Source organism: Mauremys mutica, chromosome 7, assembly GCF_020497125.1.
Source record: "Mauremys mutica isolate MM-2020 ecotype Southern chromosome 7, ASM2049712v1, whole genome shotgun sequence".
Lineage (NCBI taxonomy): Eukaryota > Metazoa > Chordata > Testudines > Geoemydidae > Mauremys > Mauremys mutica.
The window spans coordinates 61,599,273-61,615,160 of NC_059078.1; the positions used below are offsets into that span (position 1 = coordinate 61,599,273).

Genomic DNA, 15,888 nt, shown 5'->3' on the forward strand with positions numbered 1-15,888 from the left:
TTCTCCAAGGCACAGATGCCTTGAGGGGCTGGGGAAAAAATAAATCTTTTTAACTCTGAACTACAGAATAAAAAGCTTAAACTGAGCCTGGGCTATTTATGCTGCTAGAGCAGAAACAACAGACTAGCTTTCTGGTCATATTTTAGTCTGAGGTGAACAGAGGGTGCGAAGAGTCTTCACTCATCTTTGGACTCTTGTGTATGGGGCCAGGCACAGTATTTCTTCTTGGGGGGTCTAGTATTGAAGTCACTCAGCAAGTGGAGCAGAAGCAGCATAGTGGGGATCCTGTCTCTAGTATGCTGGGAGAAGCCAGCAGAGTATGCAGCCGCTCCTCAGACCCCTTTCGTGGCCGTGTGGTCAATGACCCAACACTCCTCAATCTGACTGCGAGAGCCTAACATTCAACAGAATATAATCAGCACTTGCATTAAACCCACAAACAGTGGTGGCAGGGCAGGGTTGTGACTGAGGGTAGAACAGGGCCCCTTGACTTCAGTGAGATTGCACTGAAGTAACTATGGCACCTGTATTCTTTATGGTCCCTCTGGCTACGTACCTATATGCCCCCAACACTACAGCCTCACAACACCCTGCTAGGCAGAGGAGTGTTAGTTCCATTGCACAGGTGTGGAAATGAGGCATAGAAAGATTCTGGAGCTTTCTCAGGGTTACACAGTAGCAGAACCCAGCCTTGAACCCAGCTATCCTGAATCCCAGGTTGGGATTTCTTAACCACAAGCCTGTCCTTCCTCCTCTCTGGATTGGAAATTAAGGTTGATATTTGCACCCCACTTCCCAAACAGTGTTGGAGACACCACAGCAGAAAGGGAGACTGCCTGTTCTGAGCAGTGAGCTATATAGGTGCTCAAGCAAAGAGATAAATACTGTTAGGTGGGGGGGGAGGGGATTTGAACTGAAATGGAGAACCTGCTGATTTCTACAGAAAACATTTGAGGCAGAAGGAACCTGTTGATTATAGCAGCCTACAAAGTGTGTCAACTGAAGATGAGGATAGATGAAACAAACACTTTAAAGCAAATATTTTTCTTACCAGTCACTCTGTGTGGCCTTTCCTCAGTTACTTCAAACCAAGCTAAAACAAGCAAACATATAATTATGAAATTTCTTTGCAAAGTGCATCATTTGTGTAACATCTTTATCTTCATAATAGAAGGATAATTAACATAACTAATTATCTAATTAAGTTCATTAAGCATCCACCAACAGTGCACCGTGAAGTTGACATTATGTTCTACTGTCAACAAATGCTTTGATTTCTTAGGAAGTAATTAAAATGTAAATTAGCATGCCATTAAATGCACAAGGGAAGTGTGGAATCTCATATTCATTTTAAAACTGCTCATAGCAACATAACTTTTTTTCTCCTGCAATGAAAGCAGGCACTTTGCTATTAATGATGTATATTAAACAATTCCCATTATAATATTATTGTCTTGTTTGATAATTGGCTTACAGCTAAATTACACTGGCCTGTGGCAAGCTGGAGAAAGTTAAAGAAACTTTAAACAAAAAAAAGGCTTTAGTTCCTCTGAAACAAAGATATCCAAGTCACTGTGTTCAGTTCAGCAGAGGTGAAAGCAGATGTGTGGTGGGAAGTATTTTGCATGAGTGAGCTGGCCAGAAACGAGATAGGGAATAGGTCCAGCAGTACAGACATGACCCTAGGGTAACTGCTGGAAATCTGCTGGATTCTCACTGATGGAGTTGTGAGGTGGAGAATTTAAATTCGTAAAAATCCAGAAGTTCCAGAGTGAATTTTTTTTGCACTTAGACACCATGGTGATAGTTGCAGCATAAAAGCCTGAATAGAAAGTGGTGTGACTATTGGCAGCACCTCTTATATTAAATATTTTGTATAAAGTTACTCTTTTTAATAGAAAGTGAGGATCTAGTGGGAAGCATAAGTATGGGAAAGCAGGAGACTTGGTTGTATTTATTGTTAGCAATGCCAAAGACTCTCTCACCCCCCCACCCCCGGCCAAGGGAGGTCAGCATCATTATCCCCATTTTAAAGATGGAGATACTGAGGCACAAGGTGGTTGAGTGACCTGTCCAAATTCACACAAGAAGTCAGAGCCAGGACTAGAGGACCCAGGTGTCCCATTCCCCAGGCTTGTTCTCTGCCTACTACAAGATAGCCTACTTCTACTTGTGTTAATTTCCTAGGTAATATTTTTATTGCTATAAAGTCAATGCTGCTTCCAGGCTGTGCACATTTAGCTGTGCAGTATGCTATGGAGTTCTGTTCTGTAAGGTCAGACACAAACACCCTACTTCTGGTTTTTCCTCTGCAAAGCCACCTTTGTGTATCTGGTTAATTGAAATGTGGGGCTCTTTCTCATTAAGTTTGCTATTCCCCAACCAACTGGTGATGCCAGGAATCTGTCCATGATCCTTAAGAGCAGTTGGCAGTATACATTAGCCTCCTAGAGGGTCGAGGCACAAGGCTTACATGCAGCACTTAGCTGCTGGAGCTACAGTCTGTTGAAAAGCTAAATGAGTTTTGGCTATGTAATGTGCAATCACATATATGTAGTGATGACAGTGTTGTGATTAATAAGAGTGTGCCAACAGCTCTCAGTGTCTGCTAGTGAAAAAGGGCAAGGAACTCTCTTTTTGTACTAAAAGAAACCGTCCTTTCCTTTAGCTTGACATTTGTAACCTGATGAATAATAGAATGCGCCCTTTGCTATGAAGTGAACATCTCGCTTCTCTGTCCCAGCAAGTCACTAGAAAAGAAATCTGATCACAAGACTTAAATATGGCCTATTGGTTAGAGCAGAGGACCGGGTGTCAGGACTTCAGCAATCTATTTCCCCTGCTACCACAAATCTTGGTGCCTCGGTTTCTCTGTCTGTAAAATGGGGGAAACTATCCATCCTTCACTGAGGTTAGACTGAGTGATAGAGCCACTTGAGCTGTCCATGGAAGAATTCAGACCCTTTCTTTTGCAAGTGAATTGTCCATGATATAGTTCTAGGTTTTGTATGTTTGTTACTTGTAAGGACTTTTTGATGTCAGGACTGACTTTTTGTTCTGTGTCTGTACAGTGCCTAGCATGACTGGCTTCTAGGGGCTATGGAAATACAAGTAATAAATGATCATTATGATAGTAGTCCCTAAAGCAGGCACAGAGACTGTCGAACACTGAAAGCACACGCGTTGCATGTGTTACAAAAATCAGTGCATACGCTCAAAGTCTTTTTAAATTCTTCTAACTTTGAAAAAGCACAACAGTTTCCCAGACTAGTAGGAGACATCCCTGTGATGTAGGGACCAAGCTAAAGCTGTTCAGAAAAATCCCAGTTTTTATAATGGTGTGGGTAGTGAGTGTATTTTTCCTTGTTTCATTCTGGAAAATGGCTGAACAGTTTCTCCTCACACTTTTAAAACACAAAACTCCCAGACTCAGACCAAATGTGCTGGATTTCAGTCTATAAGTAAAAGATTGAGATGATGAATAACTGAAAATGTCCTGTTGGGAACCAAATCAGGAAAGCACTAAAGCCCTTAACATTGAAATGAGCGAGTCTAAGTTCACACTTACAGTGCTTTCCTGAATCAGGGGCCCTAGAATGGAAATGCTTGTGCTACCTCAGCTCTAGCTGTCACTCTGCCTACAGTTGTTGCCTTTCCACCCACAAACCTGTCTACCACCCAGTCCAGATAGAACAACAGAATAAATTGGTGCACACGTTTAAAAGCCAATCCATTGCAAGACACTAACCCTTCCTGTAAGTATAACAGCATCACCTCCTTTCATACACTAATTCCTGACCCATCAAAGCAATCAATACATTGGTCCTGATCCTGCATTGCAGTTATGTGAATGCTCCTTACTCGTATGCATAGTCCCATCCACTTCAGAGATACTCCAGGAATGCCCGTTAATCATGGGAGTAATTCTGACATAGTCACACCCAAGTTTCCATGATTTCCAATAAATCTGCCCTTGCCTGTATCTTTGGAATCATTCTCTCCTGCGATGCAATCTGTACTCATCTCTTCAATCCTGCTGATCAAAGGCCAGAATATTCTTTGCCATTATTTCTCCAACTCAAATCTGTGCTGCTTTCCCTGAGGAAGTGCTATTCAGATCAGGGTGTGGAGAGAGAGAGATGCTGGGCTGTGAAGTCTACAGCTAGGATCATCTTCATTTTTCCCCCCAATATAAAACACGTGACAGTACCATCATAAAGCACGGAGAGGGCATGAGTCTGCTCTCTTTCCCACTGGTGTAAATCAGGAATAACTCCCTTGAAGTTAGCAGGATTGCACAGGGATAAAACCCGTGTAAGTGAAGAGAGAGTCAGTTCAGTAATCACCAGTGTGTAACTTTGTGCAGTTCTGGAAGGCACTCAGGTGGTGGTGTGCTCAGGATAGTATGTGAACCCAAACAGAATGGGATAGGACGTGTTATCCACACCTCCATATTAAAATCATACGTCCATGTGCAAACTACTATGGCTGGTGGCAATACTATTTACATAAACATTTCACCTAGAACTGGACAGGAATTTTCCTTCCAATTTAAGCACGTCCTCTTTAAAATATAGGCATTACTTACACATCTATGGTCTGATTGGGAAATTTTCCTGTGCAAAAAAAAGGACAAGCCAGACGAGAGACGATCCTTCCAGCAATATGGAACGTGACATCTGTCAAATCAGCCCTATTAGAATAGCTTCAGGCATAGCAATGGTCAAGTTATGTACAATATCTTCCATTGTTATTTGCAGTGTTGTAGCCAGGCTGGACCCAGGATATGAGAGAGACAAGATGGTGATGTCAGGAGATTGAAAGCTTGTCAGTTTCATCATCAAAAGTCAGGCTAATAAAAGACGTTATCTCACCTACCTTGTCTTTCTCAAGTTAAAGCTGCCTTGATATCCTCTCTCGAGTTATGGGTGGGCAAAACAGTTCCAACGGTGGCTAGTTTAACTTAATCTTAACAGCTTTTTACTAAAGCTGGCTGAAAATCTTCGGCTGAAAATCTTCTGCTGAAACTTTGTTCCTTTGGATGGAAAATTGGGGTTTTGACAGTTTTTTGGGGGGGAGGGAGTGGAACCAAAACGCTTCAGGCTGAAACATTTTGACTGGAAACTGGGTTTTTGGCAGTTTTTGACACTTTTTTTCAGTTTTTGGCTGAAATTTTTTGATGTGCGGTTGCTAGAAACCAAATGAAAAGTCAACATTTTCTGCTGAAATTTGACAAAAATTAACATTTCTTTTTCTTTTGCTAAAATTTTCCAAAGGAAAACAAAAATTCCACCAGCTCTTTTGCTTACCTAGTAGATGAGTTGAGACATGAGACCTCTTTCAAATGACTAAAGTCCTCTCTACTCTTTGTGGATATTAAATCTCCCCTCCTACTTTTCATAAAACCAAGGGTTTTCCTGGAATTTTGACTAAAACAACTCCCTCCAGCACTGTTGTTAAATGTTCTGGCTAGATGCCAAATTCTACCCTAGCGATCGTTATGCTGCCTGAGGGGAAGTGGACCTAGCATTATAGCACTGGATTGGGACTCGAGAGAGATGGATTCTATTCCTGTCTCTGTCACTGGCCTGCTGGGTGACTGTGGGCAAGTCATGTCACTGTCTCGTGCCTCAGTTTCCCCATCTGTTAAATGGAGGTGACCTCTGTTGTAAAGTTGCTTTGAGATGCACTGATGAAAAGCACTATGTAAGAGGTAGGTATTATTTTTGCTATATGTATGTACGTGCTGTGGCTTGAAAGCTGCTTTATAAATTCCCCTATCCCCCACCCAAAAAAAAAGGAAAAAATAATTAAATTTGCAGACACATATCAGCAGTTGGAGGCCCTGATTCAACAAAGCACTTAATCACATGCCTCACTTTAAGCACATGAGTAGTCTCATTAACTTCAATGGGACTGCTCATCTGCAAAGGTGTGCATTGCTGGATCGGGGCCAGAGCACTCAGCACCATGCAGAATTAGCCCAGACAGAGGATCTTAGCCACTTGGGCTCTCAGTTTGGCACTTCTCCTGGATAGTAACCCCCCTTTCCTGAGCTACTGGCTTTGGAGCGTACAGTGTGTGAGAGGGATCATTGTATTATGGGCCTATAATTCCTCTAAAGAAGCACCAACGTGCAGAGCTGCAATGACCTCATGTTTCTTTAGGAGAGAGCTGTGTATCACCCATGCAGTGTCTGTATCATGCAGTAGGAGCTTCTTGTGGCAAAACTGAATTTTTGTGGACTATGATGGTGTGTAAAAATCATATAAAAATCAGATATAAAACTTTCCCGAGCTCAGCACAGCAGGATATTGATAACTTAATAGTCACACTTCTCGCTGCGCATTTATTACAAGTAGTACCTCCGATTCCTCTCACTGACAGAGACTAGGAGAAATGGGTCTCTGTTCTTTCAGTTTGCTTATGTTGTGCATTTGCCAGTTCTTTGTGTTCTGTCCATTTCCCCTTTCCTCAGCATTAGTCACTTTCCCCTGTTGTTTGCATGGGCCTTTTGCACAACAAAAGGGGGAAGGGAAACATTTTTTAAAAATAGGAAAATATGATTGTAAACCCAATTGTACTGTAAAACCACAAAAATTGGCAGAGGACTCGGGAGTAGAAAAATAACCTGAATCTACTTGTACTGTAAGTGATGAGAAGAAGGCGTCTAATGGCTTGTCAATACAAACGTTTAGTTTTCAGCAAGCTGTGGTGGGAATCTACCCCACTTTAGCTTGCTATGCACTGACTATCCAGGTGGACTCTGCTGATGCGCATTAACAGTTTGTTACTGTGCCTTGATCTAGTCCTGTTGCAAAGAGAGCTAGATCAAAGTGCGCTAGTGCAGGGTAGATTCACACCCCAGTTTGCCACAAACTAAATGTTGACGTAGAGAAGCCCTAAATGGGACTTCCTTCATGTTAAGGGCATAAGGGACTGCCGTGATCATCTAGTCTGACCTCCTGCATAACACAGGTTAGAGACTTTGGCCCCGTGAGTCCTGTATCAACTCATGCATGTGACAGCCTTATCTTAAACTATTACCATCCAAATACCGACAATTCAATATTAACAATGACAAAAACTAATTGATCACTTCTAGTTTTAGCCAGTTATGATACAACAACACCATTGTGTTTATCCACCGGCCAGGGTGTTATGTTAAAAGATAAACCTCCTTATCCCGTTCAGGACACATTATTTCTGGGGATTTTTTAAACTGGAAAACCATTGTCTTTACTCAATAGCGGACAACAGCAAGCCTGGTATAGTTATTAATATTCCTAAAACATGGCCAGATGTAATTGGTTTTGGTCAGAGTATTGGAGAAATAGTAATCAGATATCTAGATATCTGTTTAATATTATTGTTTATATTATCACAGTGCCTAGGAGTTACCCTTTCTTTTGCTGGGTACATCTCTGATGCATTAATTTTATTCCCCCATTAACCTCCTAGATTTTTGTTTTTTTTACCATTCTTCTAATTTTGTGACCACATGCTTGTCTTGTGGTGGTTATCCTCTGGGGTTTGCTCCAGGATTGATGGTTCTGGTTGGATACATCTTCAATACCAGTCCCCAGCTGACCACAAGTGGTTGCTAGAAGAACCCTTCTTCCCTCGGAGTCAGCTTAAAGACACCTAAGCCCTGCCAGCTCCAAAGCATACCTAAACCCTGCGAGGCTGGAGCCTTGTCCAGAGCCCAGGGAAATCAGTGGGCGTCCTGGAGCAGACCTCTGAGGGCGATGGACCATCGCTGAAACGCCCAACAGGGACTGCTTTGAAATGGCCGCCGTTGGGTCACTGACCTGGTCTGGCCTTTCAGAACTCTGGGGGTCTCTGACTGTTGCTGGCACATAAAGGAGGTTCTTGTCTGATCTGTGTGGTTTTTGCCGTATTTCTGTAAAGCTGGGACCTGAGTTCCCCCTTTTGCCCTGGGCCCAGCTCGGCAACGTGGGAAAGCGATTGCTATATAGGTCAGTCTTTATGAGAGTTTTATATGAATTTATGGACTAGTTTTGTGAGGCCGCAACTGTGATTACAGGTTTAATGATGCTTCACACAAACAAAATGTAATGGCTTCCATCAGTGTAAAACAGGAGCTTCCTGCGGGGAAACACCACTAAATGGGACTTCGCGGCAGGGGGACGGAGCTGGTTCTCTGCCAGCAGCAATCGGCACCACATAGACCTTGTGTGTTAACTCAATTATAGCACAGCGCCAGCAGCAGCTAGGCAGTTTGCTTTGAGCAATCGCTGCCTGCGTGGCACGGAGTCCATGAATTTAAAGGTTACCCATCTGATCCATGGCTTTGGGTTGAGAAGGGCTGGGATTAGCATGCTCACCTCAGTGCCTGGGCTCAGAGCAATCTGACCTCCCTGACCCCTGGAAGAGCACAGTGTCTCGGTTCTGGTGGGACGGAGGTCTTTGCGTGGTAGTGGGGCTTTCTGCAGTCAGTGGTTTATTTATAGGAGATGGCTGAAAGGAGCACTCCTTAGCGCCACCTGTGCATTCAGTGCCTTCCCGGCAGCAGGGCACTCTGCTCTTCCAGTTTGCCAGAGGATCGTATTCTCCTGTGCTCAATACATTTGAGTGCTCTCCTCACCTTGCCCTGCACTTCTGAGATCTTTTCCAGTCAGCCCCAGCAATCTGTCAAAGAAACCATGGCCTGTGATACTTCTCTGGTATTCAGCAAACCCCGGCCTCCTTGTCTAGCGATCTCCTGGCTACAAGTTGCCGTCTATAATTGCTAAGAGGGGAAAAAGTTCTTTGTCTGTTCTGCGTGTGTGCAACTGTCACATTGGGGCACCTGTTGTATACACAGGTACCCATATTATTATTTTGGATTTGTACTGCGGTAGTGCCTAGGAGCCCCAGTCAAGGACAAGGATGTCTTGGTGCCAGGGGCTGTACAAACACAAAACAAAAAGACAGTCCCTGCCCCAAAGAGCTTCCAGCATGGAAGGTGTTAAAGCAAGTGAGCATCTAGCTTCAAAAGGCAGGTGGTTGCGTCTAGTACTTAGAGCAGGGAGCAGCCAGGACCATTTTCAAGCAAAGGTTTTATGTCTCCCTCAAGAGAATCGTGTGTGTGTGTGTGTGTGCGTGTGTAGGAGTGGGGAGGGTTACCCTGCCTGAGGCCATGTAGGGGCATTTGCCCATACGATTAGCATTTGAGTGGGAAAAGGAGTGAACTCACGAGTCACAGCACTCAGCCTGGCTCTCTAGCGTGAACGGGCGGGTAACTTCACAGCACCCATCGATTCCTCGCTGCTTCACCTCCTCAGCCTGCTCCCTGATGAGACCCCACATGCTTCTCAGCAGGCTAGAAATATCATGGAAGCAGCATTTTCACGTCACAGCCCTTCTAGGGGCCAGAAGTTCAGAGGCAGCCAAAAGGCTAAACCTGCCATTTCAAAGCAGAAAGTTTGGATTTGCTTGGAGTTTACTGCAAAAGTTTGAGGGGTTCTAATAATGATGATGAATACTTCAGGCTTGATTCTGCTCCCACATGACACCAGTTTTCCTGCTGCATAATTGCATGGCATTGGATGGTGTTGCTCCTGATTGGAGAGCTCCCTAAAAGTGAAGTTTTAACTCAAACAGGAATTGCTGGATGAAATTCTGTGGCCTGTGTTACACAGATGATCACATGGTCTCTTTTGGCCTCAAAATCTATGGATCTATGATTTACACTGGTGCAAGTGCGCCCAGAATCTGGCCCAGTATGTTTCTCTAACCCCTTACCCCTGAGAATCTTGTAACGCTTCACAAACATTAATGAATTTAGCCTCATAACTTCCTGTGAGGTCCAGATTCTTGTCCTCATTTCGAAGATGGGGAAACAGAGGCACAGACCGGTGCATAGGCATGGGCTCAAGGTCACATAGCAAGCTATTGGCTGAGTTGTGAATGCAACCCATGTCTCCTACCCTGCCAGCTGTACTTCCCTTGGACTAGCACAGAGCTGCTGAGTTTGAGAGACTCATTCAGATAAAAATGTCAATGAAATAGACAGGTGGTGTTAGATTAATTCTTGTGTTGAACAAGACCAAACCCTCCTGCCTGTGGGAACGGAGGCAGACCTTGAGGGTGTAGTGCTGGAGTGAGACACAACAGCTGTGGTTCCATTCCCAGCTCTGCCACACATCTCCTATGTGACCTTGGGAAAGTCACTTAGGCTATGTCTACACTTCTCTAGCTCAGGTTTGAGTCCAAGCCCCGTTTCCGTCCACACACCAATCAGTTTGACTCAGGCCAGGAAGTATTCAGGACCCACCTCAGAAGACCCTGCTAAGGGGGTGGGTTAGAGCCTGACTCCTGCTTTCCAGGGCAGTGTAGACATACCACTAAGTGTTAAATTTTCAAAAGCACCTAAGTGACTTAGGAGTCCAAGTCCCATATTCAGAAGTGATTTAGGAATCTGAGTGCTGTTGACTATCAATGACACTTGGGCTCCTGCTTTCCTAAATCACTTTTGAGGAATAGATGGAGGCTCCTAAATCACTTGGGCACTTTCCCAACTATTGTCCTTAAACTCTCAATTGGCCATCTGTAAAGTGGGGATAATAATCTTTCCTTTATCTGTCCCATCTATTTAGACTGTAAACTATTTGGGTCAGGAACTGTCTCTTACTAGGTGGATATACAGCACCTAGCATGTTGGGGCCTTAACCTCAGCTGGGGTTTCTCAGTGCTGCAGGAATAGAAAAAATATTACTAATCTTGCACTATTCCTGTGCTGTTATCTCTCCCATTTAAACAAAGGAAGCCTGAATACTGTTTTGTGTATAAATGTTGCCTTATTTGCTTTACTTTCTTTCTCCTCCTAAATAATTCCAGTGCCAACACATGTGTTGAGTTCATGGATATATTGAGCTCCCTCTCAGGGGTCTTTTCATTGCTCTTCTCTCATGGGCTGTAAACAGAAGAACTCCAGTCATCACCTCATCATTCTTCTTTCTGGAGAGTTCCCCAAACCCACTCATAAAACCCCGAGTGACCAACAGTTGCTTAACTCTGCTTCTGACCCATCACCAAACCTGTGCATGCAGTGCCTGTTGCTGAGCATTGCAATGTCTTCTGGTGTTTCCTCCAGGGCTTTGTGTCGTGTATGGAAAAGTACAGAAGGAGTGGGCAGGAGCTGTACGCATCTTTGCACAAAGATTATGTACAGGTAAGGGATTGAAGATCTCATAGTTCGTTTCTATCGTGAAAATGACATTTTTTAACTTCTCAGACTGCCCTGGCAATGCAATGTTGTGTCAGAAGTGAGATGTTGTCCCTACTGTATATACAGCCTGCAGAGTGTATGGTGAAAAATTCTGGCTCATGACTGGCTGAAAACAGTCATGTGAGGAGTCAGTAATTTTCTATTTACCTCCTGTGTGAGTAACAGTACTGTGGAGTAGCATCAATCACCAATCAGATTGCACGTCCCCAGGTCTGTCTATCCCCAGGTCTGTCCTCAGGTACTCTTGATTTCCACTGAGTATTTTAAAGACTACTCCAGATTTGGCTCTTCAGCAGTCAATAATAGTTTTCATGGAACTCAGCCTTACAGCCAGTTAAATCCCGCATGCAACTCTTTACTTCCCGATTGGTTCATCAGAGCTCAGTAAGTGCTTTATGCCCTGGAATTCTAATCTCATCTCCCGTTCAGAATGGTAGTTTTAAAAGAAAACCCAACCCAGGTATACTTCAATTCAGGCCACAATGGAGAGATTTCCCCCTATTTCTGATGAGACATTCAGAATGTTTGTAACAGTATGGATCCTGTCTGTGTTTTGGTGAATGTCAACATTTGCCATCACTGGAGATGCACACTGAGCAGGACAAGCACAGGTGCATAAACATTGATGTTCATTTCAGATGAAGTCAATATCTGTTATTTCATGTTGTTTAATATTTTATTGCAAAATAGTTTTGTGTTTCCTATTTTACCTGGTGACTTTGTGTAATGGTGGGTTAAATATATCTGGTTTAGTATGGCTATTCGGTGAAATGTAAATGGTTCTATGTGATTCCAAGAGTTCCAATATTTAGACTTGATCATGTAGAGTTCAGTGAGGATCACTATCTGCTGGACTGGCAGCACTCCTTCCTGCCATGCCTGGGGTTTCCATGGAGGGTTCCATCCCTGTCCTGACTCATCAGGGTCATTGGATCCATTGAGATCACAGAGCTCGAACAGCTGAGGGTGGTCTGGGAAAGTGGAGTGTGATGGAGTGATGCAAGTGATTCTTTCCTACAGATGCTGCAGTGTGGTTACAGCAAAGCGGCGAAAGACTGGGCCACACTGGAGGAGCAGCTGTTCAACAGAGGGGGCCCGTGGGGAGCCGTATCAGGGCTGTCAGCCCCACGGTGGTGTCTCGATGGGTATGAGGGGCCTGCACGGATGCGGAAGAGGATTCGGTGTGAGAGGGCCCATGGGGCAGTGATGCGAATGAGGAGCGAGGTAACAAGCTTTTGGATGCGGTGTGCAAATTCTCTATCCTTATAATAATAAATAATTTATTATAGCTCAGTGGTTTGAGCATTGGCCTGCTAAACCCAGGGTTGTGAGTTCAGTCCTTGAGGGGGCCACTTAGGGATCTGGGGCAAAAATCAGTACTTGGTCCTGCTAGTGAAGGCAGGGGGCTGGACTCGAGGTCCCTTCCAGTTCTAGGAGATAGGTATATCTCCAATTATTATTTATTATTATAAGCTTTTGGATGCGGTGTGCAAATTCTCTATCCTTCCTTTCCCACTGGAATAACCCACAAATAACACCCTGTGCATGTGGCTTTCTAATCCTCTCCCCTCAACTTGTTCTCCTTTCCTAATCCCATTGTCTTGACTCGCTGGGCCATGGTCCTCGAGGTTGGAAACTGTAGTGGTCCCTTGCTCTCAAGTGGGGAGGGAGGCCACTCCGCCTCACTGTATTAGGCAATAACCTTTGGGCTCAGGCCTCGCAGCCGGGGTCAAGCCACACACAGTCTGTAGTTTGGTAGCCCCCTAGCAGGGGTAAACCAGCAGGAACAGTCTAGTCCTCTTGCCCCTGTGGGCGGGGCGAGGCAGTGAGCAGTCTTTAGCCTGCAGCCTCTTGGTTGGGGTGGAAAACAATTAAGAGTTCAGGTTCTTGCCCTTTGGGGCGGAGCCCAGCAGGGAGCAGGCTTTAGCCTCAGCTTGTAGGCTTAAGGCAGCCAGCAAACATGCAGTCTAGGGGCTCAGATAGGGGTGAGCGTACACACAGTCTAGTGTCCTAGCATGATGGGCGGCAGACTTACACAGGCCTCCTGGCCTAGGGTGGGGATGCTGCCACCTCAGGAGTGGGATGGAAGGGGTAGGAGGACGCGGGCTCGCCCGACTCCACTGTGTCCCAGCCCAGGGCCCTCACAGTGGCGGCAGGCCCACCAATGGGGGCGGAGTGAGGGGGAGGAGAGCAAATGGGGGCCCCCTGGCCACTGCTGCAGTAGCGGTGGCCAGGAGCCCCAAGCCCTTTTAAATTGCCTGGGCGGGCCGCAGGGCTCCTAGACGTGCACAGGGTGGTACCGGTGGTGGTGAAGGCAGGCGGGCGGGCATGTGGAAGCACCAGCTGGCGCAGGCGCAGCACCACACACACACACACACACACACACACACACACACACACACACACACACACACACACACACTTCAGTGAATGCCATTGTCACTTCACATATTTGTATCTTAAAATATCTAACAATATTCAGGAAAGCATCTTTGGCTATGATGTTGTCAGGCAGTTCAGTATATCACTATCAATAAGGCTGGTCTCTGTCCAATGATACAAAGCCCCACATTCAGCACATGCATACAAATGACTTTTCCTCTCAAGATCAGATAAAGTCCAATATTTTTCCTAGCAATAAAAATTTGTGTTGTATGATTTATTTCAGCTTCCTCTTCCATAGCATATGTACTGTATGTGAACCTTCACATCCTATAAAAAATTAATTTCATACCAGGTAGTTGAAGGCTGCTATCAAATCCCCCCTCATTCTTCTCTTCTGCAGACTAAATAAGCCCAGTTCTCTTAGCCTCTCCTCATAAGTCATGTGCCCCAGCCCCCTGATCATTTTCGTTGCCCGCTGCTAGACTCTCTCCAATTTCATTCCATAATGTATTTATTTAATTTAAACATATAATTCATAACAACAAATTCTACAGCTTATATTTAGGCTCACAATTTGTTTAATACTAGCGCTGTAACTGGAAAAAAAATTAATTACATCAAGCAACGCCACAACTTACGTACATTGGGTTCTAATGTGTTATCAACAGGATAAAAAGTAGCATCGTAAACCTCAGCCATCCCTTGCTAAGGGGGCCCATTGACTGTTCTGCTCTGAGGCCCGGAATTGCTGTCAGCGGACCTGAGCGGTGGAGTGGTCCGCCTAGAGTCAGTCAGCCAGCATCTTAGCCGGACAGTTGTCAGCTGCCCCTGGGCTACTTCCTACCTCCCTAGGGTTTGGTACCTCTGTAATCCGCAGGTCCGCTGGATCCTCTGGGTACACAGTGGATGGCAGTCCCAGCAACTCCTCCTCAGGGTCAGTCTCCTCCGGGGGCAGAGTGCTGCAGAGCCCAGATTCAGCTCCTAGGTGCCACAGCAAAGTGGAGGCATCCTTCTCCTTTCCTGACTCCCACTCAACTGAGCTGCAGGACCCTTCTTTTATACTTCCTGTCTCTCCCCCCACCCCCCAGTACTTCTGGTGAGGAGGCGGGGCAGGTTCGGCTCTGCCCCCCAGGGGGAGTGTAGTGGTCCTTCGCGCTCAAATCCAGAGGGAGGCCATTCCACCTCTCTACAGAAACCCATTGAGATTTGCCATTTTTGAGGGGGTTTAGAGAGGCTGCTACATTTTTAGTAGCAGTGGAATGATTGACCTTCATGGTACACTAGGCACACTCCTGCCTAGTGAGATCTTACAAATAGACAGGTTTTCTTGCTCTCTGCAGTATCCCAGAATTATAGCACGCCCTCCTGGTGGCATTTTGTATCCTGAAGTCCCATGTGGAGAAAGTTATTCTGCCACCACGGGCTTCAGTGCGTCAGACTGACTGTCCTGCTGGAACTGGCCAGTGATCAAATGAGTCTTGCTTGTGGAATTAGAGTAGTCTGAGCCAGGAGTCCAACTATTTTATCTTGTTTTATGTTACTGACCATCACTGTAGGATCTGAGCGCCAGCTCCTATTAGCAAGAAGAAGAAGGACTTAGCCTGAGTATCTCCGAATATTCACTTCTCCAGTCTTTGTGATTTACAAATGGCGCTCCAATTCTGCAGACCTTCCATAGAGTAGAATATGACTTTGTCCTGGAATTGGCACTGTTTGGGTGTCAGCAATGAGGTCCTGCTTTTAGGAAGAGGCCTTTCCCCTTTGATTGTAGCACATGAATTTTATTTTTATGTTGTTTTGTTCATTTGGGATCTCCTCCAATGCATTCTTTGCAGCTCAGCTCTGAGTCTGCAATCTGTGCCACAGCTTGGTGTTGGAGTATGTTGCCAGGCTGCATATTCCATTCTAGTGATGGCTGTTTTCTTTTCAGGATCCCCAAGCTACCCCAATTCAAGAAGAAAATCAAGGTAACATTTAAACTGATCTATAGAAGAAAATGAGCTTGTAGGTCCAAACTTTGAGCTGAAGTAAGCAGTTGCGACTCCAGGTCTGAATTTGGCCTGGGGATTGTAATATGGTGGCAAGTCTAGCCTACCGCTGTGTAAAGTGATCTGAATTTTTTAGGATAAAATTGAAGGTATCATTACACATAGCACTTAACCAGATGCTGATTTCATTACTGTCTTGTGGCCAGTGGGAGAAAGAAGAAGCCAAAAACCTACCATAAAATCACCTCATGGAGAGGACTGGAAAGCACTTGCCTTTTAAGT

At 45.0% G+C, this 15,888-nt stretch overlaps 1 protein-coding gene across 3 annotated transcripts in view; it reads left to right on the forward strand.

Annotated features, from left to right (window-relative positions):
- WDFY4 (WDFY family member 4) overlaps positions 1-15,888 on the forward strand; it is a 285,705-nt gene that overhangs the window by 177,587 nt on the left and 92,230 nt on the right. For all 3 annotated transcript variants that reach the window (XM_045025801.1, XM_045025800.1, XM_045025802.1), the window contains 3 exons: positions 11,099-11,176; positions 12,254-12,457; positions 15,549-15,585. In XM_045025801.1, coding sequence (XP_044881736.1) covers positions 11,099-11,176; positions 12,254-12,457; positions 15,549-15,585 — 319 coding nt within the window. The remainder of the gene's footprint in view (positions 1-11,098; positions 11,177-12,253; positions 12,458-15,548; positions 15,586-15,888) is intronic.